The 24,154-nt window shown below is 42.8% G+C and overlaps 1 protein-coding gene across 2 annotated transcripts in view; it reads right to left on the reverse strand.

Annotated features, from left to right (window-relative positions):
- ACVR2A (activin A receptor type 2A) overlaps positions 1–24,154 on the reverse strand; it is an 83,257-nt gene that overhangs the window by 12,198 nt on the left and 46,905 nt on the right. Inside the window, exons 3-10 of one of the 2 annotated variants that reach the window (XM_073634221.1) lie at positions 19,935–20,044; positions 18,866–19,020; positions 10,630–10,653; positions 6,174–6,317; positions 5,201–5,344; positions 3,017–3,162; positions 2,685–2,799; positions 811–949 (exon numbers count right to left, since the gene is read on the reverse strand). In XM_073634221.1, the coding sequence (XP_073490322.1) occupies positions 811–949; positions 2,685–2,799; positions 3,017–3,162; positions 5,201–5,344; positions 6,174–6,317; positions 10,630–10,653; positions 18,866–19,020; positions 19,935–20,044 (977 nt within the window). The remainder of the gene's footprint in view (positions 1–810; positions 950–2,684; positions 2,800–3,016; positions 3,163–5,200; positions 5,345–6,173; positions 6,318–10,629; positions 10,654–18,865; positions 19,021–19,934; positions 20,045–24,154) is intronic. The other variant, XM_073634222.1, reaches the window with a different exon arrangement.

Genomic DNA, 24,154 nt, shown 5'->3' on the forward strand with positions numbered 1-24,154 from the left:
TATCTCTCTCTCTCTCTCTGTATATCTCTCTCTCTCTGTATATCTCTATCTCTCTCTCTCTGTATATCTCTATCTCTCTCTCTCTGTATATCTCTATCTCTCTCTCTCTGTATATCTCTCTCTCTCTCTCTCTGTATATCTCTCTCTCTCTCTCTCTCTGTATATCTCTCTCTCTCTCTCTGTATATCTCTCTCTCTCTCTCTGTATATCTCTCTCTCTCTCTAAACAGTAGTATAAAAATATATGACAGTCCAATTCCTGTATGATTCAAATACTAAAACAGCGCTAAAATAAAAATATGATTGTCATAGCACCTTCCACCAAAACTCTCAGATTTCACCGCGTGAAGCACACTCCCCTCAGGGGGTTAAACTCACCAGAAAAAACTAATGAGAAAGCATTTAGAATAAATGTTCTTCATCCAGTTAAATCTGAATCCTCACCATCCGCAGAGATCCAATGACATAAGGGCTCCAAAAACATCACAAAATACGAGGATTGCCCATAGCGTAATCCTCTATACTAATGAGGACCACGTCATGTTCCTCGTTGGTATAGTGGATTACGCTATGGGCAAGCTATATTGTCTCTCCCGGAAGTAATCAAAATTTTTTATCAAGTTCAAAAGGCAAAGTGCAGATGCATAAGAAAAAATTATGGAAAGGAAAGCATCAGAAATACTGTAGTCCTCAGGAGCTAGAAGTATTCAAGCGCACAGACTTTTACAAACTTTCAGCAACTAGTGGACATTCCAGTGGTTTTAGGGGATGAGAAGATTCTACTACTACTATATAGTGTGACTGTACTCACCATCAGATGCCGTGCACCTAGATGCCAGTTCCCAGAGGACGAGACCGAAGGCGTACATGTCTATCCTCAGAAAGGAATCTCTCTGGAAATTTATAGCACCCTCTAACACTTCTGGAGCCATGTACCTCCGTGTTCCAACCTGAAACAGCAACACCACAGTCAGAAAGAATACTCAAAAATTTGATTCAGGTATAAAAACGTTAGTAAGAAGGCAAGTCTACAGTCCTCTGAGTCAAGTTTTTCATTGTTATTCGGTGACCCATGTCAGGATCGGCGGGACAGCACTTTGACCTGATAATGACACCACATAGCGAAATGAGATCAGAGGGTTGACTGACAATGCGTGTGAAGACAGAGTGATGTCACAGCATATTATAATTGGGATAAAGGAAATAGAGGGCAGCCAATGCTGCAGATTCAACAGCTTTGTTGGCCCTCCGTTACCATAACCTGTTATGCTATGCAGTGACCTCACCGTGTCCATCTTCACAGCACGTTGTCTGCAAGACCTCTCTCCTGCTCAGTGCAGGAAGGCCACAGCAGCACCACAGGCAGGAGTTGTACCTGTTTATCTGTTGTCTTCTCTCCATCCAAAAGGCCGAATTTATAATGCAGTCTAAGCTGTCAGAAAAAAAAGAGCGTAGAGCTCAAATTTTACTCTGCAGAGTTTAGTGAGGAAAGCTCTGAGAGCTGATTGGAGGGACGGGACACCCCCAACACCCTTTACACAGGAACAGAGCTGATGCTGTGTGCTGGATATCCCTTCCATGTCGCATTAGATTCGCTTTGTGTCAGGAAAACTTCTGAGAAGTGAATCATGCAGATAGAGGAATGAGGCAGTAGACAGAAAGGACACCAAGTGCTCGAGACAAGAACACACTATAGAGGGATATGCTTTGTTCATATTTTATGTCTGAGGTTTACAACTGCTTTAAGCGTGTAACTTTTATAATTTGATTGAAAGGCTACTTTAAAGTGGTTGTAAAGGTTCAAGGTTTTTTTTACCTTCAAGCATTCTACTATGCATGAAGAAAAATAAAAATTTGTGTGCAGCAGCCCCCCCTCATACTTACCTGAGCCCCATCTCGAACCAGCAATATGTACAAGAGCAGCGGCTCTCCTGGGTCTCCTCCTTCTCATTGGCTCCCACTACTGTCAATCACAGCTAGTGAGCCAATGAGGAGAGAGAGTGGGGGCCCAAGCCATGCTCCATGTGTGGACGGACATAGAGCAGTGGCCCAGAGTGAGCCTGCTTGGGTGTTTCTCATAGCAAACAGCTTGCTATGTGGGCACTCAGCAAGAGAGGAGCCAAAAGCACCGGCAGTGAACACAAGAAAAGAAGGCTCGGGGCTACTCTGCACAAAACATTTGCACAGAGAAGGTAAGTATTACATCTGCGTTTAATATCACTTTAAGTCATGCGCACAGCAACCAGCTTCAACTGTCAAACCTGGAGTGCAAATCTGATCGCAGGAATATGACTGCCTTGTATAGTACAGAAATATACCAAACCAAGGTAATTTGTCTCACTAGAATATATTAATTTATGGCACAGCCAATATTAACTAACATGCAATAAAATAAATAAATAAAAAGGAAAAACCCTCAGTAAATATTAGGTAGAACAAGATGCAGACAATTGTCTGTGGGAAAACATGCAAATAAGCATTTCCATGAAGACAAATCTTCTGAATAAAGCTCTTGTTATGGCAGGCTTGTATGTGAAAGCCCCACCTACTCCCCAGTCATCTCCCAGCCCATGGCATATTGTTATGGTCTACAGAACTTTTCATCCTGTGGCTGGTAATATTGCATTTATTCAGAAGTAATCAATTTGTGTACAGTGGTTTATTTCTACATGTTATGACACCTACCTGACCATGTGTGTCACCAGCAGATTTACCGGCTTCAAACTTAAGAGCAAGACCAAAATCTGCTAAACAGGCCGTCAGGTTGTTTTTCAGGAGGATATTTTTGCTTTTGATATCCCTGTAGAAAAATGGGAAAACATGGTTTAATGATTAACTAAGGATGTCCAGAGCCTCCAGCATTACACAGTAACCTCAATGTAAGTTTTTAATGCACCTTCTTTATTAAATATTGCAGTCCATACTCAGAGGTGCCTGTGTCTTTTTCTCCCTCTCCAGCATTACCAGAGCAGTGCATGGAAGTACCGACCAACCAAACCAAAACCAAATGGCTTTACCTGTGGGCTACTGCTGGCTTGTGGCCATCTCTGATGTTGGGGATATCTTCGTGGAGGTACGACAGGCCCCTAGCCATCGTCTCAGCAATGTGATACAGCTCATTCCAAGTAAGCACATTTGCCTTGAGATAATCTGTAAGAGAACCCTGCAGAAGAGAGAAAGACTTCAAAATCTTTTATCGTTTAAACGGGTAATGGCTTGTGTGCCCTAGACTAGGGAAGTGTTCAAACCTGTCAAGACAGTTAGGGAAAAAATAAATAAATAAGAGTGTCCTATTGGGGCGATTTACTTTTTGTCCAAACTATGGACCTCCAGTTGTTCAGGAACTACAATTTCCATCATGCCTAGTCGTTTCTGAATGTCAGTTTTACAATGCCTCATAGGACGCGTAGTTCCGCAACAGCTCGAGGGCCGTAGTTTGGAGATCCCTGCTGTAGACAATAGGAAATCTTCCTAAAATTAGGAAAATCACCTATGATCTGTGCTCCCATTGGAAGATTTCTCCTCTATTCCAGTTTTGGTACAATTCAATTTTTCAGTTTTCCCTCACTTTTAATCCCACTGACAACAGTCATCAGGACACAAATAGAGATGGCATATTAACACAGAGAAGAAGAAAAGTTCTAATTGTTCCTTATTTAAAGTGGAATTCCAGCTTTACCCTAACTAGCCATAAAAATGTCCCCTTCCTCACAAACACCTATGCTGACTAACCTGTGTCAAAAGAGAGATGCATGTCCTTACCACCTATTTTCAGTGTGCTTCAGTCCAGTCATGTGATCCTGTGTCAGCCAACAGCGACTGCAAGAGAGGAGAAAGCACTCCAACAACTAGTAAATCTTGGAGCAGTGATGTCACCTGTCAGCTTCTATGGCCCATCTGTTGTTGGCATCCTTTGCCCCTTCAGCCACCGCTGGTTGACATAGGTGAGCTGGATCACATGACCGGACTTGAAGGGCCTGAAAATATGTAAAGTTTTTAAGGAGTTAGTTAGGAGGGGACATTTTTAAGGCTTGTTAAGTTTAAGCTAGAATGTATTATTATTTGTATTCTTGGCTGTGCACTACTATATTATTCATAGTATTACCCTGAAAGGGCATGATGAATACCACTACATTCATGAAGGTTCCAAGGTGGCCTCCATTTATTTGCATGTACATTTGTGTCACACTCATGTGTTTGCTTTGTATCGTCACCTAACAAAGGGGACCTTTGTGTCTCTAAAACTTTGGCTGTTTTACAGAAAAAAAAAAAAAAAAAAAAAGAAGAATCTACATTTGCATATGGTGTGTTTTGGCAATTCATGGGGCCAACATAGGCAAAGCACACTCTTCATCGTTCTGGGGATTAGAGACAGTGTGACACAAATTTTTGATTTTAAAGTATTTACAACGATTTCCCTATTGGAGAGATTTTCCTTCTTGTCAGGTCAAGTAGTGACTGGATCTTTCTCCAATGCAGACAACCACCAAAATCATTTTACGGAAGAAAATCGAACAGTAAGTTTAGAACTTCTCTTCACTAACCAGTTCTGAAAAAAATAGCTGGAGTTAGGCTCTAAATTGATGATTTCTAAGATTGACTATTTATTAGATATAGGATTAAGAATTTGACCACAAAAAAAAAAAAAAAATTCTGCAAACTGCGGAACAGACATTTTATTCATCAGCCTCTTCCATCACAGCAGTTCTGAGCAGGTTGCTACCTTTACATGTCCTGAAGAAAGGGGCATTTTAGGACCTCAAATGTGTTTATACGTTTTACTTAAATTTGATTAAAAGACAATTTTAAACATTGTCTCAGGTCACACTGGTGCGATGTGGGAACCAGCGCGATTCCTGTGCGGTTACCGCATCGCATCTGACTCGCAGGCAGTTCACACAGCTCTCTGAACCGCTTCAGGTGGTAATAGTAAGACGACACCCCCAAATCGGTCTGGGGGAACGCAGTGCGAACTGTGGAATCGGATCGCATGTTACATTAAAAAAGTAACCACATTTGAAAAGATCTATGGATATTTTTCTATAGCAACTCTGTGGTAGGAATGTGTTCAAAAGAAAAATAGCACTAAGTAGAACTAAGATGCTATTTTATGCCATCATGCATCTAAAAAAAATATACGAATGCACAAATCAAGAATCGCCCATTTATATTAAGACTTTAATGTCTAAAAGGAATCAAACCTTTTCGTGGAAAGCGGTTATGAGCCAGAGATCAGTGTCCAAGTTGGTGCCACGTTTTTCTGCTCCAATAAAATGCAAGATATTTTCATGCTTCATGCCAGGCAGGCTGTAGATCTCGTATTCGTTTTGCCACGACAATTTGTCCTGAAGGACAAAACAAAAGCTGTTAGAGTTTTTCCGCTCAACCCTCTTGGTCAAAGTTATAGTGTGTACCTAGAATAAGCCTGCCACACACAGTCTAAGTTTAGCCATTTCCTGCTGACCTGGCCCGGTCAGCAACACCCAGCTCAACGAATGTCAGTTTTTCAATCAACTTTTGTCAAGTAGCTGTTGGAAAAGTTGTCAGCACATCATGTGGAAATATATAACCGAGCTGGCCACACACATTTTACATCTTTAGTGTTTTTTTTTTCCCCCAAGGAGATTAATTATTTTTGGAACTAGTGTTCACAGTGCCACATGTTTTTCAATGTTTTACAAACCAAATTATGAACTGAAATCAGGAGTGTTAAAGTTTTGTTTAGTTTTTTTTTTTTTTTTTTTTTACGCACAGCGGAAGCGAAGGAGGGGAGGAGATGCACAACGGAAGCGAAGGAGACGCTGGTGATGCCCGCAGCCACTCCTCGGATGCCCGGCGCCTAGATGGGGTAAGTGCCGGTGGACCTGCAGACAGGTGTGTGTGTGTGTTTGACACCCACCCCCCGCCCCCCCAAAAAAATAACCACCAGCCGCCACTGATGCACAAGTGATGGCAAGTTCAGGATATATTTTCTGTGATGTCACCTATCATGTTTGCTCCTAGTCACGGCAGGAATCAAACAGTCACTCAGTCTGGATAAAGTCAGCAAAGAGAAGATTTCTTGAAGAAACATTTCCTAAAAACACATTTTTCACTAGTCTGAATGCTGTTAACAAGCCCGAGCAATCGGGTTGAAGTATCTGGAAGATCACGTTTAAACACGCCTGCACATACCTGTATGGGGAATATTTTGACAGCTACAAGTTCATTTAACAACTGTGCCTTCCACACGCAACCAAACCTCCCCCGAGCTTTCACTTCCAGTAACTGTAGAGGCTTCAGCCCCAGCAGCGGAGAGGGTGGTGGAGGTCCTGGATCCTGAAAGAGAGAGAGGGGGGGGGGGGGGGGGGGGTGTTAGTGTCTGTCTCAACTCAATTTACTAACCATCATCATACATGCAAAAATCTAGCATTGCTTTTCAAGCATGTACAGTCAGTGTAACCCAGAATCGTAAAGCTCCACATTCAGCCACATTAAACGAAAAATCTGTTTTTGTTATTAATTTAGACCATTATAATTTGTGTTTAATACATGCATGTATATAGATATGAATAAGGCTTACATAATAATGCAAAATTATGCCCATTGTTGGTATCAGTGAATGAAATAGTGCCCCAAGGACCGGATAAAAGCAAAGGACCGCATCTAGCCCCCGGGCCTCAGTTTGGAGACCACTGCACTAAACCATAGTAATAAGATAGGAATTAATTAACGGTTGTGATTTGTGACTGCTAGTCTAAAGAATTGTTGCACTTTTGGTTACCTTATGAAAAAAAAATACACACAAATTACAGATGGCTTATGGGACAGCACACAGCTTTTAAAATTTGAGAATGAGAAAGACAGAAGGACAGGAGGAGCTTTACGATTCCTAGAAATGGCTTTTCTGGCCCGATTTTACCTATAAAACCCCAACTATAGATTACATTGAAATCCTTATTTTTAGTCTGCATATAATTAAGAAAAAGAGGAAGGAAAGATTTATGTAGGTGGAAGTTGCTGCTTATCAACTCTTGGCATTATAAGCGTATTGCATAATATTAAAAGAAAACGCTAACTTCTGGCCTTCTCAGAATTCTGATCCTCATGCAGGAAAGGAAATACGTTTCTGGATCAGACTGGAAAATGTAAACAAGCATCTGCCTGTACGATCAGCACTTTACTGACCTCCCTTGTCTCTTGTGTCATCCTCTAGCTAAATGTAAGTGAACCTGTGCCCAAGACTACACATTCACATTAATAACATATTTACATATTATAATTAAGCAGTAAAAAACATTTTAAAACAAGCCCCCCAGCTACAGTGGATCTGGAAAGTATTCATAGCGCTTCACTTTTTCCACATTATGTTACACCCTTATTCCAAAATTAAATAAATTCATTATTATTCCTCAAAATTCTACAAACAATGACTACGTGAAAAGTTTGAAATCTTTTATTAAAAATACACACACATTTTATATATATATATATATATATATATATATATATATATATATATATATATATATATATATATATATATATATATATATATATATATTTATATATATATATATATATATTTATATATTCCCAGCCTTTGCTCAAATACTTTGTTGTTGAAGCACCTTTGGCACCAATTACAGCCTCAAGTCTTTTTGAATATGATGCTACAAGCTTGGCACACCTATTTTTGGGCAGTTTCTCCCATTCTTCTTTGTAGGACCTCTCAAGCACCTTCAGGTTGGATGAGGAGCGTCAGTGTACAGCTTTTGTCAGATCTCTCCAGAGATGTTCAATCGGGTTCAAGTCTGGGCTCTAGCTGGGCAACTCAAGGACATTCACAGAGTTGTCCTGTTATCTTGGCTGTGTGCTTAGGGTGGTTGTCCTGTTGGGAGATGAACCTTTGCCCCAGTATGAGGTCCAGAGCGCTCTGGAGCAGGTTTTCAACAAGGATGTCTCTGTACATTGCTGCATTCATCTTTCACTCAATCCTGATTAGTCTCCCAGTAACTGCTGCTGAAAACCATCCCCAGAGCATGATGATGTCACCACCATGCTTCACTATAGGGATGGTATTGGCCAATTAATTAGCGGTGCCTGGTTTCCTCCGATCATGGCGCTTGCCATTCAGGCCAAATAGTTCAATCTTTGTTTCATCAGACCATAGAATTTTTTTGTTTCTCGTGGTCTCAGAATCCTTCAGGTGCCTTTTGGAAAACTCCAGGTGGGCTGTCATGTGCCTTTTACTGAGAAGTGGCTTCCGTCTGGCCACTCTACCATACAGCCCTGATTAATGGAGTGTTGCAGAGATGGTTGTTCTTCTGGAAGGTTCTCCTCTCTCTACAGAGAAATGCTGGAGCCATGTCAGAGTGACCATCGGGTTCTTGGTCACCTCCCTGCCTAAGGCTCTTCTCCCCCAATCGCTCAGTTTGGCCAGGCGGCCCACTCTAGAAAGAGTCATGGTGGTTCCAAACGTCTTCCATTTACGGATGGCGGCCGCTGAGCTCATTGGGACCTTCAATGCTGCAGAAATGTTTCTGTACCCTTCCCCAGATCTGTGCCTCCATACAATCCTGTCTGAGGTCTACAGACAATTCCTTTGACTTCATAGCTTGGTTTGTGTTCTGACATGCACTGTTAACTGTGGGACCTAATAGACAGGTGTGTGCCTTTCCAAATCATGTCCAATCAACTGAATTTACCACAGGTGGACGAGAATCAAGTTGTAGATGCACTTGAGCTCATTTTGAGTGTCATGGCAGAGGCTGTGAATACTTATGTACATATGATTTTTTTTTTTGCAAAGATTTCAAAACAAACTTCTTTCACGTTGTCAATATGGGGTATGGTTTGTAGCATTTTGAGGAAAATAATGAATTAAATCCATTTTGGAATAAGGCTGTAACAAAAATTTAAGTTTAGGAAGAGGCACTGAAATCTCAGCTTTTTATTTTCTATCGCATCAAAATCTTGGCAGTCTGCCAGCCCTCTAATTTAAACACAGTGGGTGCTTCTAAAGGCTTATTCAGACAAGAACACCCAAATACTCAACTTTAATGCAGGATCTTCGCTGGTAGAAGATGGCAAGACCCTGCATTTCAAAAAAGTATGGGCTATAAAAAAAAAACAAAAAAAAAAAACACAAACCTAATAATCATCCTAGGTGGATTCGATGCTGAATCTGTCCCCTGCCAGCTCTGCACTGAGCGATCGAACACCACTGATCACTCAGTTCTCCCCTCTGCTCTGAGCAGAAAGCCGTGGCAGTCAGTCATCAGCTCTCTGCTCTCCTCTTCAGAGCTCACTGGATCTCTGGGATGTGGAGGGGGCGGGAGCGTCTGTTTTAGGCTCTTTAGCGGCTCACAGAGGCTTCTGGGTAGAACCTGACCACATTCTCAGGATCTTTTTAGAGCCTGGACTGGGTCTGCGATGTCAGCCGAAAGCAGGCTGCAAACAGGTCACATGAGTGCAGAACGAACTGCACTCCTGGGATCCACAGGAGAAATACAGCCAAAAAAACAGTAATGTTATGTAAACAAGGTTAATGCTCAGGACCAACATGTCAATATCAAAAATGCGCAGCTTGTGGCACCTGCACAACTGATTACACTCTATTGAGGTTGACATCAGCCCTGACAGACAATGCAGCAGCGCATGCACAGAATGACTGGGCTTCAGTCAATCAGAACTGCAGAGGTATTTCATTTTATGCACGAACATTGCATGAAAGACTCATTCAGGGCTGATAGGTCAACATCAATAAAGTTGAGTGGTGCAGGTGCCTTTGGCTACACACTGTGGATATTGACACATCGGCCCTGAGCACTGGCAATGGTCAACAGAGTAAATTAATACCGTTAGCATGTAAACGTTAGCACAAATGTTTACATACTGTGCAAAAAAAAAAAAAAAAAATTTGATTTACAGCCCCGGATACTGCTGTGTCCTACATTTTTTTCATTGTTAAAACACACTAACATTCTACTGCCAGGTGCAGCTGTCTGAGTGTATAGACTTTTTATATTGCTGCATACAGATGCATACAAAACTAGACATTGTACACATCTGTACATGGCGTGCATTTTTAACGCCTATGTGAATGAGCCCCAAGATGTTAGAAACTGGCTGAAACGCAACTTTGTTATGAACTTTGAGAATGAATTACTTCAGAGAACAAGCACCTGGAGATCTCAGGGGTAGTTTGTTTTAAAGCCCTTTTACTGCTTGTAAATGATTTGTAAATACTTTACGGTTCACCGTCTGGGCACCAAAGCTTAATATGTTTTAATATGAAGGCTTGTGCAGGGAAATGACCCAACCATTTAACTATTTCTAACACTAAACCTCTCCACAAATATCAATGACAGCAACAATTACATTTTTTTTTTTTTTTTTTAATTTTGATATCCAAAATGCGCTTAATGTTGCACCAATATCATCCTTCTAGAGCGTTAATATAAAAACAGTGGCAGTCTAATCCATAGGATAGCTGAGCGAAGCGATGTGTTAGATGTTACCATGTGACTGGCACGGTGTAGTGAGCAGGCTGCGGCGTGTGTCTGCCATGTTACAATACATAAAAACCTCACAAGTCTATCATGCACAGCACCGAGTGTTATCAATCTGGGGAAACAAGTCATCTTACCTCTATCATTATGTGAAAGGCGTGCTTGTGAAGAAAAACACATATGCAAAATAAATTACCATCTGTGCCTCAGCAAAAAATACGATCATCTTGCATTCCTAGCAATACAACTATAACCTTCACAAGACCATACAAAAACCTAGATCTGAACAAAATCATCCCAAATCTATTGACAAGGTCCAGGAGTCATTCATGGCACGAGGTGCAGGGCCCACTGGGCAGCCTATGGCAGGGTGTGCTTTTACCTTTACACACCAGAGGGCGCTGTTGTAATAAATATATGTTAAACGTGAACATGAGCACATTGCTTATCTCATAAGGCGGTGAACATTCCAGCGTTTCATCAGTGGAATGCTTTCTATGGAGCTTTACACTCGGATAACAGACTTTCTTCCATAGAACACAGAAATCATAGCAACGCCAAGAATTCTGTATCCTGTACTTCAATACTTTCTGAATCATACGACATGCTCACCTTTTTGAATATCTCTCTCTCTCTCTCTTACATACATACATACATCTTTTGAAGAGAGAGAAGGTGGCTTTCACTAAACATTCACTGGGTGATGATTCAATCACTTAAAAAGAAGATTCACCTGCAGTGAATGTTTGATAAATGTCAGATCAGAGTGCTGGAGGAGCACAGTAAAGCCTGCTGACAACATGCATGTTGCTTTGCCTAGTCTGAGTATAGCGCACGCCATGCACGTGGTGCTGGGAGAGCGCTCGTTCCTGTGATTCTGGGTATGCATACAATGGAAATCTTGCCCTTGCTTCTTTGCCAGGAAGAAACCTATTGGTCAGTATTGCAGGTTTTCTTGGTCAGGCTTCAGGGAAGCAGAGTGTGGCCTACACTTATGTCAGGAAAACCAAGCTCTTTTTTTCTTTTTTTTGGGTTGCACGTTTTTTGAAAACTACTGGGGCCCCTTGACTGCCAGTGATTTTTTTTTTTTTTTTAAAAGGAGAACAAACCCTTTAAAGACAATGGTGCCTGTTAAAATGTGTGTGCTGTTCACACTAATTTATATTACACCGTTTCCAAGACAGATAATGAAAAACACAACTGAAGAACACTGCCACTACTTTTCTATTGTACTAGTATCTGAAATCAGGCAACGCAATTGTTCACAGGGTGGACCCTTAAACACAAAGGTAAGAACAATGTAAACACACTTAAAGTGGTTGTAAAGGCCCTTTTTCTTACCTTCATGCATTCTATTGTAAAAAACCTTCAGTGTGTAGCTCCTCCCTCAGCCCACCCTTATAAGCGCAATCCAGCGATGTGCACAAGAGCCGAGTCTCTCCCTCCTGATTGGCCGATATGCAGCAGCCATTGGCTCCCGCTGATGTTAATCACAGCCAATGAGGAGGGAAGGGGGGGGGGGCTGAGCCATGCCCTGTGTCTTATGGACAGAGGCGGCTCGGGGGCGAGTATGCACAAGAGCTTCCGTAGCAAGCGGCTTCTTGTGGGGGGCACTCGGGCAAAGGGGAGGGGCCCAGAGAGCTGGCGGGGGGCCTGATACTAGGCTTGGGACTGCTCTGTGGAAAACCATTGAACAGAACAGGCAAGTATGCATGTTTGTTTAAAAAAAAAAAAACCTTTAAAACCAGCCATACATGGATCGAAATGTCAGCCAGTTAAGCATTTACCAGCTGAAGCTTGATCAATGTATGGGCTAGCTGGTTGTACACAAGTCGCTCTAATCGATATATAATTTCAATAGTTTTTTCCTTTGAATGATCAAGACCATCAGCTATTGCCGCCTATTCTGCCAGCGGGAAGGTTCTTTGTCCCCCCCGGCAGAATACATAGCACAGTGGGAGTTATTCCCCCATACACCTTGAATGTCTGATGGGGAAATAGGTTTTTTGTTTAGCCCGTTGGTTGAATGAAACAATCAGCTGCCGTAGCAATCTAACAGCCAGGCTATCAGTAGTCCCGGTTAATGACTCAGCTAAGCTCTGGGGTCTTGGATTAACCTCCATTCAGTGAAATCAGCTGCATGGGGTCTGCACCTCCCTCTATTTACCTGTATGGGATTCATGCTCGTAGGTATATCAGCAGACAGCCAGATAGACCCTAGCATGCATGGGAGGATTGTAGGAGGGAAACCATAAAACCCGACTAGATGAAGGAACCCCTTCAAAGCAATCGTCTTACTTCAGTACAGGTGCACTTTAAGGACTCCCCTGCTTTGCCTCTATCAGATTACAAAGGTCTGGGAACCTAGCTGTGCCTATTCAGCATTTAGTGACTCTTATAGATTGATGACGCTGAAGCCATCAATACAGAGCAGATGGAAGCAATACACTTCACTTTACTCTGCGGCTTTCATTGCAATGCTATTTACAACTCAAACATGGGAGGAGGTCACATGAAGGACATTTTAAAAAAGGTGACCAAACACACAAAAACTCATCTGACAGCAATCAGACCTCAGATGAGCTCCTCAATTAACCTGTACATCATACACTTACTGGCCACTTTATTAGGCACACCTGGCTAGTACCGGGTTGGACCCTTTTTGCCTTCAGAACTTCCTTCATTCTCTGCGGCATAGATATAACAAGGTGCTTGAAACATTCATCGGGGATTTTGGTCCATAGTGGAAAAGTTGCCGCAGATTTGTCAGCTGCATATCCACAATGCAAATCTCCCGTGCCACCACATCCCAAAGGTGCTCTATTAGATTGAGATCTGTTGACTGTGGTGGAGGCCATTGGAGTACAGTGATCTCATATGTTCAAGAAACCAGTGGTGAGGTGATTTGAGCTTTGGGACATTGTGCATTATCCTGCTGCCATCAGAAGAGGAGGACACTGTAGTCATAAAGGGATGGACATGGTCAGCAACAATACTCAGGTAGGCCGTGGTGTTTAGGCTATGCTCAATTTGGTACTAAGGGGCCCAAAGTGTGTCAAGAAAATATCTCCCACACCATTACACCACCAGCCGGAACCGTCGGACACAAGGCAGGATGGATCCATGCTTTCACATTTTTGCCAAATTCTCACCCTATCATGTGAATGTTGCAGCTGAAATCGAGACTCATCAGACCAGGCAACATTTTTCCAATCTTCTATTGTCCAATTTTGGTGAGCCTGTGCCAATTGTAGCCTCCGTTTCCTGTTCTTAGCTGACAGGAGTGGCATCTGGTGTGATCTTCTGCTGCTGCAGCTCATCTGCTTCAAGGTTCAATGTATTGTGCATTGAGAAATGGTATTCTGCATATCTTGGTTGTAACGAGTGGTTATTTGAGTTACTGTTTCCTTTCTATCATCTCAAACCAGTCGGCCCATTCTCCTCTGACATCAACAAGGCATTTTCCTCCACAGGACTGCAGCTCACTGGATATTTTCTCTTTTTCAGACCATTCTCTGTAAACCCCAGAGATGGTTATGTCTGAAAAGCCTGTTGGCACCAACAACCATGCCACGTTCAAATGCCCTTTCTTCCTCATTCTGATACTCGGTTTGAACATCACAAAGTCGTCTTCACCACGTCTAGATGCCAAAATGCATTGAGTTGCTGCCATGTGATTGGCTGATTAGCAATTTGTGTTACCAAGCAATTGAACAGGTGTACCTAATAAAGTGGCCAGTGAATGTATGAACAACCGTTTGCCACTATACAACTTCCTATCCCTGCCTAGACCATCATTTGATTTAAACTTCTAGACAAGTAATGTCGCAAGCCTCTTACAACTGACAGTGATATAATTTTAAAGCAAAATGATTATCAAAATATTGCCAAAATGGTTTGGGTTGGACCTGCGAACTACTGCAATGCCTGGATGAAGCCTAAGCAGGTAGGTTCTCCATTTGCACTTCATTTTCAGTTTATAAATAGGGGGATTGTAATATACGATGGTCTTTTCATCAAAAGCAGATTACGCCTAAAGTGAACCTATGCTTTGTCTATGCAGGGCAAAGCAACAGGTTAATTTCAATCCCTATCAGCACATACTCCCTTTACTTCTACTCCTGGCAGCAGGGGGTATGCCCTGTGTAAATTAAGATCTGCTCAAATTGCAGCTTATGAGGAGTTATAGGCACTCCCTATGTGACAGCGCTGGTGCTTGTGATGGGCCCAGAGAGGCAAGCTCCTTCATAGTCAAAATACCAGGTATTCCTTTTCTATCAGCAGCAGATGGAAGTTTTTTTGTTTTGTTTTTTTAAAATACAAAGTGGTGTTGCATGGTGAGGTTGCGGGGGAAAACAGGTCATCATGTACAAGCATCTCTCAAATACATCAAAAACAACTGTACTGCTGACTGTCAACCAAAAGACAACCTGCATTACTATAGAAGAGTGTGTAAAATGTCAGTTAAGATTCATATCATCTGTAAATATGGGTAAAACACTGAAAACAAGAAAAATAAACCTCCATATAACCGGCCTTCAGTGGAGTTAGGAGCAGAATATCAACCAGAAATACCCAGATACAAACCTCACTTCCTGTTCCTACAGGATTGAAAGCTGTAGGAGTGTGAGCCATAAAGATTAACGCCCATCTCTCTGTAAAAATCTATCCAATGTATTTTATAAATCACAAAAAAACACGTTTGGGTCAGTCCTCCTTCAGGTGTCCAGCGGCATGGTCCTCTTAGGATCCAGAGGAGGAAGTGATGTCTTTGCGACAGGAATGGTGGGGGCCAGCCAAAGAGGGGACATTTATGCTGGATTGATAGTCGTCCCCCCCCCCCATCCCCCAACAAGAGGGCAACAGCAAATGGGACTGGAATGGGGGACTTAAGCGAGTATAACCTGCCTCACCAGGTAAGAACAGATGAAAACCCTGCAAGGTTGGGATCTAGGGGGATCATATTTTGCCCCAGAGTGGGGCTATAACCATATACAAAATTGTGCAAAACCTGAAACATTTGAAAATCTCCTATTTTAACCAACACACAGTAGGATTTAAACTAACACCACACAAAACCCACAGATATATTTTGCCTTGCAGAATATTATAGGTTTGATAAGGAAGTCCCCCCCCCCCCCCCCCCCCCCCCCCAAGTCATACATTATGGGTGCATGTACCCAGTGTGTGATCAGCTGCGAGAACCCCAGCACAGATTCCTGCGATTGGGCAGCCGGCTTTCGCAGCCAATCGCGCCCACTCTCATGTAATTACATGTGATCAGTCCTGAATGTAGGCAGTAGTCCACATCCAGGGCTGATCACTTGCATGTGATCGCTGCTTGAGCAGGGCTTAAGCAACAAGAAATGGCCCATTCACACTACACAGTCCACAGTGCCTGTGGGACCCAGGCCTAAACTGCAAGTCAACACACCTAAATATTATGCATGCAGGATTTTTGTTTCCCCAGCAAATCTCAACACAATGCACTGGTATGGTCAGGCTCTTTATAAAACAATGCATTTCTCCCTCCCTAGCCAAACTTCAACAAAACTGGGCTAAATTACATCCTATCAGCAACTAAACAAAACTATAGCTCATGCCTGGAAGAAGCAATTCACTCCATTCACAGAGGTGGGACAGAGGGCCCATTCCTTCTTAATTAATGAAAAACTAACAAGCATGCTTGCCGATTCATACAAACAGTTCCTTCCTCAAAGTATGGAACCCATGGACTCCATATGCTCACCACTCACTTTCTGCAGACAGTTTAACATTCCTTTATTATCCACTGCTATTGAGAGGGACGTACCAAGAAAATTCAAACATCACACTCCCCTACCCCACCTACCACCTCCATCCACCTTCCTGGAGAAAAGTACAATGTGCTATTCCCAATTTGTAAAACCTTCAGCTTCACATGTTGGGGTTATTGGTATGTTCTCTATGTAAAACATACCTTGGACAATGTGTAATGTATTAAACATCTTGTCTTTATGGTTGTCACCAGTGTACTACAATACAAAATGTCCACACTCTAAGCCTGTACTCTATACTTTTGCAAAATGTTTGGATGATGCATATGCTTATTTTCTACCCACTGCTGGGTTCTATTTAGTTGAGCCCTGAGCATCCTATCCACCCTTCGAAAAAAAAATGCATCATAGATCAAAAAAACATTCACATTTAATTAAAGTGAAATTTCAGTGATTAGTACCAGATAACAGAATGTGTCTAGTTCTTTTAGAGCAGATAATCACAGATGCAAAATGTTCCCTGTGCTGATGACTGCTTTGTCATCTGTCATCCAAGCAATCATTAACTCAGATAAATTTACAGTGCAATTTTCACATGTATTACCACACACTGCAGCCTTGAAATTCTTGTGTGACCTGGGTTGTACACAGGGGAGCTCCCCACCTTTATCCTACTCAGCAGAAACCTCCTTCTCTGTGGGCACAAATAAAACCTGTGTGAGCAGCACCACGCATATTAAAACAGATTAGGGATTTTAGCTGCAGATCAGTTCTGTGGCTACTGTTGCTCGGAGTTTCATCGCTACTGAACCAAACCAGGGAAATCTGTATTCTTTTCTGTTGGTTTTAAAGGTCAGTGTTGGCTGCGTCTCCCAGGTGCAGCCCAACCTTGGAAAACCCCTACGTAATGGGTTTTGCGAGGCCATGTTACATCTCACTGGAAAAAGATAAAAAAAAAAAAAAAATATATAGCAATTTAGGGATGGCAGCAACCTTACTTTAGAAATAAGAAGAAATAGCCGCAGACCACTGTAGATGAAAATCCTCTATTTGGACATCCCCAAAATTACAGGCATCAGAATGCTGCGTAGATGCATTTCACACACTTAGTCATTACCTGTAATGACTAAGCGCACGTGAAGTGTGCGAAACAAGTCTACCCAGCATTCTGATGCCTGTAATTTTTGGGATGTGTAAATAAAGGGGATTTTGATCTAGAGTGGTGTGTGGCTATTTCTTCTTATTTCATTATGTGTGGAGGCGAGCCGAGGCAGAGCACCTGCTGGATCATTAGACTTCCTTATCTCACCTGGAGCAGCGGGGTTTTCTTTTTTCCATTGCCCTACTTTAGACCAGGGGTAGGCAACCCCCATCATGGGTGCGGCAAGCAAAGCCTCTTCTGCCGGCACTCAACTCAAAGTGTCAGTGAGACACTAATGCATTCCAATTTCAGAATTCCCCACGCCGCACCTGCACCACTGAGGGGGAGGCACTGTGCCCCCACACATTGTAGAAGATGGGAAACATTGTTTGGTTCTCTAACATTGCTGTAGCTGCGATCGTCAGCTTTTGTGATGGGGAAGAGATTGAGTGAGGGGTCCCTTTAAGCTATAGCCAGTATTCAGCACAATGAAAATCACACACACAACTTTTGCTGCGGCGCAGAGTGCTGCACTTTTTCTCAGCTGCGGGAGCGCAACTTATGAGCCTGCACACTGCTTTCAGAAAATGCCTGACCTGAGCTAATCATCATGCATCCATTCCATATGCTTGTACATGACATCACATACAAGCACGTGGGCTGGATGCGAGAGGTGGATCCGCAGGATGCGTGTGCCAGGACAGGTAGATGTGTCTTATCTCTGCTTCCTTTCACCACTCTGCATATCTCACATCTTAGATGAGCAGGAGGGTACAGCGGTGGGGCAGATGTGCAGGGGGGGGGGGTACAGGGGTGGAAGAGATGAGAAGGGGGTTCAGCAGAGTGGAAGATGGGCAGGAGGGGAACAGCGGTGGAAGAGGAGGGTACAGGGGTGGAAGAGATGAGCAAGGGGTTACAGCGGTGGGGGGCAGACGTGAGAGCAGGGGGTTACAGCGGTGGGGGGCAGACGTGAGAGCAGGGGGTTACAGCGGTGGGGGGCAGACGTGAGAGCAGGGGGTTACAGCGGTGCGGGGCAGATGAGCAGGAGGTTGCAGTGGTGGAGCAGACGAGCATGGGGGTTGCAGTGGTGGAGCAGACGAGCATGGGGGGGAACAGTGATCTGAGGTGTGGAGTTGCAGGAATTGGGGCTAATCTGAGGCATGAGAGTGCAGGATGTTAATTTCTCACAACTAGAGTTTACAGCATTTACTTTATAAAAAATCCTTTTGGTCATTGAGTGTGAAGTTGACATTTTTTTTTTTTTTTTGTTATAAAATCGGCACGCTCAATTTCTTTTAAAACATTTTTCAGCACACTGCGCTTTAAAAGGTTGCTTTAGACTGTCATGTTTGTGGCCACAGGAAAGGGGTCTTCTGCTGAGTGGGCTAAAGGTGGAAATCCCTTTAAAGAATTTTAATCCTACAAGCAGAACAGACAGATTTCTTCAGCTCTAAGCAGTTCACATCGGATACATACCTGTGTTGGGACCAGCACCGGAGGATAAGCAAGCTTATGATGTCTATACATCCAGAAGGAGAAAAGGATGATCACAGCTAAACCCATGATTGGAACCAGAGCGTAAAGTAACGTATTGAACAGAGGAGGCTTTGGGGGAACTGGGAGAGAAGTGGCTGCAAGATGAAAAGAAAACCAGATGAAAACAAAGCACTGCAATCGTCAATAAAATAAATTCTAAATGGCAATATACATTGAAATAACATGGACCACACAAAAAAAAAAAAAAAAAAAAAAAAAAGCTTCCATGTCCAAACCACAATAAAAGTGAGGACAGGGCATCCACCAGAGCATGCAGGGCAGGAGTGCACAGTGCTATTCCAAAAAGCCTTCAGATAAATGGGAAGATATTAAATCTACAGGATTTTTTTTTCTGTGCTCTAAAGATCCATTTATGATCATGACACACTCTAGCTATACAAGTCTATTAATAGTGCCAAGAATAATGCGCTATAATCCATAGCAATTAATTAAAAGATGTATAGGTTTTTTTTTAAATTCATACTTACCTAGCTAGATGCGGCTCGAACACTGAGAACCGAGCGATCAAACACCATCAATTGTTCAGTTCTTACAGCTTTGTAAGCAGAGAACTGGTGACTGTCAGTCACCCCTGTCTGCTCTGCACCCCTGCCCCCCAGAGCGCTGGGCTGAGGGGGCGAGAGCGGCCAGCTCAGGCTCTCAGCAGCTTGCTGAGTGGCTAAGCCAGGTGCTGGTTCACGATTCTGGGTGAATCCTGACCCAAGGCTGGACTAGCTCTAAGGCTTCAGCCCACTGTCTGCTGAAAACGAGTCACAGGAGTGCAGAACCAACTACACTTCTGCGATCAACGGGAGAAGTACAGCCAAAAGAGCTTTGGTTGTACTTCTCCTTTATCTCTATTAATGGTTTTGCAAATTCATGCTCAAGGAAGCTGAAAGGCGATTGGCTGCTAAAAGTTATCGCACACAATTAAAAGCAGCAACGCCAGTAACTCTGGTGGCAAAGCTGTACAATGCAGGATCGCCGTTAATGTTAGGAGAATACGTACGCTGGGTGGTGTCAGCCTCTGGAAAGTGGAAGAAACGATCATTGCATGCACTGCCTTCACAGCAACAGAAGAAGACATCGGGGTTCTCCTTCCGCTCCACACATTCATTCCTGAAAAACAAGAAAAAAGAAAATCTTCAATAAGGTCTCATAATATACTGTTATCCAAAAACATCAAGATTTTGAATCCTTTAGTGGAAGAAAATACAATAGTGATCTGCAGGATGTTAACCTCTCAAAAGGGCCAGTAAAATCTATAAGACAAACCCATGGATCCTAGAAGCCATGATGACAATGCCTGAAAAAAAACTTACAGCCGCCTACTTGTTTAAGCTGGACTCACCCTTAGGTGTTGCAGTAACATATAATATATATATATATATATATATATATATATATATATATATATATATATATATATATATATATATCTCTCTATCTCTCTATCTCCACACACACGGCAAAACTGACATTTTAAATGTGGGTTACTAGCTGTAAATCGTTCAGGAGAGGTGGTAAAATACGTGTACATGAAGCCCAACTATACCCATCCCTTCTACAGGATACAACCACTAACGCAATATGACAACTGTCACACCTTACCTATCCTTACTGCAATGCCATGGGAACAGGCAAACATTAATGGGAGCACAGCACCAGAACAGGTCTTGCGATACTTAATAAATGGACATCGCCAGTTTTGGATAATGCACGTACAGGTGGGAGAGGAACCTACCCATTCCTCCTCTGCTAGATTTTTCTATCACAAGTACAGTTGCACTTTAAAGGACAAGTTCATCTTTGGGCACAGATTAAATGTTCCACCTGTTTTTAGGGTGTAACATGTTCCTGCTCCTGCAGCCGATCGGGGATCCACTGCCTGCGTGACAGCAATATGGGGAGAAGCTCCCTGTACTAGCGGTCACTTTTTGAAAACCGCAGGGCTCCTCCCAAACAGATGCATTACTCAGAGTTCTGTGCCTAAATGAACTACAAGTCCCTACATCCTTTGCAGCTGTCAGCTTGTCGTTCTCAATGAACTACCACGGCACTGTGGTAGTTAGATTCTTCCTGCCAGTGTAAAACTAAAAAACACAATCACTTCCAGTGCTAATAGGTCTTCCAAGGTGAGGAGTAACAGATGTCAGATAAAATGGTGTGAAAGGTATATATATGGTATCCCAGAACCAGGTGGATGCCGTCTCCCTCAGATGGGGTAATCAGAAGGGAACTACAAGAAAAACAGACATGGAAGGCGTGCACACACCTAGTGCATTACCAGAGATAATTTATTAAGAAACTTTTGTATAAAAGTGAGTACTCACAAACTGCAACTGACAAAAGGCCATAAACACAGTGCATGGACATGCACAGAACACTGGGGTACACTCTGTTTATGCCTACTGTCCGCTGCATTTTGCGAGTACTCACTTTTATACAAAAGTTTCTTATTATTAAAGTGGGATTCTGGCCGGCTAAATTTTTTTTTTTAAGTCAGCAGCTACAAACACTGTAGCTGCTGACTTTAAATAAGGACTTACCTGTCCTGGGTGCCTGCGATGTCGGCCCCCCGTGTCCGACTCATACCTCAGCTACCGGCACCGCCACCTAGGTAAGGGAAACAGGCAGTGGAGCCTTGCGGCTTCACTGCCAGTTTCCTACCGCGCAAGCACGAGCGGCGCGGCGCTCTGTGAATGGCCCCGTGGTTTTCTGGGAACACACACAGTTCCCAGAAGGTAACGGGGCTGCTCACCGAGGAGCATTACACGCTGCGGAATAGGAAGAGGCAGATTAGGAAGACTGCCTAGCAACAAGGGTTTCATGGGAGTAAATTTTTTTTTTTTTTTCCACATTTTTGATGCATTTTTTTGGGTGGCCCTCCACTTTAAATTATCTCTGGTAATGCAATAGGTGTGCACACCTTCCATGTCTGTTTTTCTTGCCAGTGTGACACTGCCTGCCCTTACGATGTACGGGCAGACAGCTTACACTAACAGTCTGCAGGTGACCTGCATGGCACCAGCGATCTGCTGATAACTGGTGGAATTCGTTCCTGGCACCAAAAAAAAAATACATAAAAGAAATAGGAAAATGTACCTGCAGAAAAAGAAAAAAAAAAAAAAAAAAAAGAAAATGCATTTTTTTTTAAAGAACTTATCCCTAACAAAACAAAGGATCTCGAAAATATTTCATAAAAAGATAAGAGGGATCTCTATAGTGCTGTGATTACACAGTACCCGACAAGCCAATTCCATAAATCATTAACACACAGGGAAGGTGGAGAGGGCATGTAGTATGGCAGTGTTGAATCACATAATGCAAATGTCATGCTGGAAGGCCACACCCTACAAGGAATCTGTGCAACTACATAAAAAGGTATAGTAGTTTTCAACTATCTAGCATTGTAAGGCAGGCCAAAGAAATGGTATTCTTTACCGCAACCACAGGTTGCAGGAAAGAAAAATCGTTAAATTCCCCCATCAACACACTCAGTGTCTAAGGAGGAATCCCTACCGTGGATCTATTAGGGGGGTTGGGCGGCACGGGGAGCCAGACCTGCCAGGAGAACACAGTGATTATTGCTGGCAACTATAGCCGCCGGCAATAATCACATCCTTAAAATCCAACATGTTGGATGTACCCCAGTTTAATCGATGGAAAAATTGAGTACAATCAACCTGCCCATAGATGACTAGCTTAAGAAACGAGTTTGGCTAAAAGGGCCCCGATAGAATATTTATAAGCATTTCAATTAAATGTAAAAAATAAATAAAAAAAATCAAACGCAAATAAATCACTAAATGACAGAATATTCACATGAAATCTCAATGTAAATACAACCTACTAAATAGGTAAACAATCGTGTTCAGTGGGCCTATATAATGCTAAACCAATCATTACAAATCTCAGAGCTACTTTTCAAGCAAGCCTGCACGGAGAGAAACACTAGCTGCTCTGTTGCTCTCCTTTCTAAGGGTTCCATTCACATGTGAGCGTTCTTGCTTCCTGCACCATTCATTGTTAATGGCACCCCAAATACGTTTCTGCACTCATCGTGTGAATCTCCATGTCGAAAATTGTGCAGGTGCTTCTTTGGTGCGTTAGTGTCTTGTAAATACGCGCTTGAATGGGCTGCCCTAAGTGAGATCCTAGCCTAACATGCTGGTTGTATCTGGCTGCCTCTGAAGACACATAAGCATAGTCAGAAGCTAAGCACAACATGTCCAAAAGTAAAGGCCAGTAATACCAGCACGTTTTTTTTCACAGCACAAGCTTCTGTAAAGCGGCCAGCAGAGATGGGCATCACATCTACAAAAGGTGATTGCCTGTATCATCGGGCTTTGGGCTGTGTCAATGAGCTTGCTTTTCATCAGTTTAGGAGGCTTCTGAGATCATTCGGAATTTACCAGCAGGTTCATCGGACCCCCAGTTCATCTCCTTTGGAATGACATTTGACATGCTTCAAACTATTTTTGATATAAACAAAAGACGGTGGACATTGGGCCTTTAGACGCTAGCAGCAATCTTAACGGTGCACTGGCGGATCTCTGACATTTATCGGTTTATATACAATAAAAATGGTTCTATCCCACAGTCCAACACAAAGATGGACGAAACAGTCAATGTGCCTTAAAAATCCAACTGAACCTTCCTAACACACCACTGTCAATCAATGAATGTGCCTCTTGTACTTTATTTTTTAACTACCAAGTGCTGCAGCAATGGTCAACACTTACCAGAGTCTTTTTGATCCAGCTCTGTATATGTCCGCACAAGCGCTGGTCTCTTTCCCCGCTCTCACAGGACAGACTGAGCAGTGGGAGCCATTGACTCCTGCTGCTGTAAGTCAAATCTTGTGAGGAGGGTGCGACGGGCATGAACGAGCCGCACTGTGTCTATGCAATACCAGCGAGGGGGGTACACCAGAAGAGGAGGCTCTGTGCAATATGCTTGGGTTAAAAAAATGAGTCTTTTCTATCAAACACTTTAATCCTTGCTGCAACACTTGGCTGGTTAAAGAAAATAAAAAAAGGCATATTTATAACTCTTTCTGCAGCCTGTCACAGTAATATAGTAAAAGGATAACACTGGATTTAAAGAGAAACCTGTGCCAGGTTAAATCGTATCCACATATACAGGCTTCAGTGATTTTTAAGGTCGGAATAATTTATGCAAGGTGGCATTTTCTTTTTATGATTACCGCATAGGTCGGCAAGTGTG

The sequence above is a fragment of the Aquarana catesbeiana genome, linkage group LG06, assembly GCF_042186555.1.
Source record: "Aquarana catesbeiana isolate 2022-GZ linkage group LG06, ASM4218655v1, whole genome shotgun sequence".
Taxonomy (NCBI): Eukaryota; Metazoa; Chordata; class Amphibia; order Anura; family Ranidae; genus Aquarana; species Aquarana catesbeiana.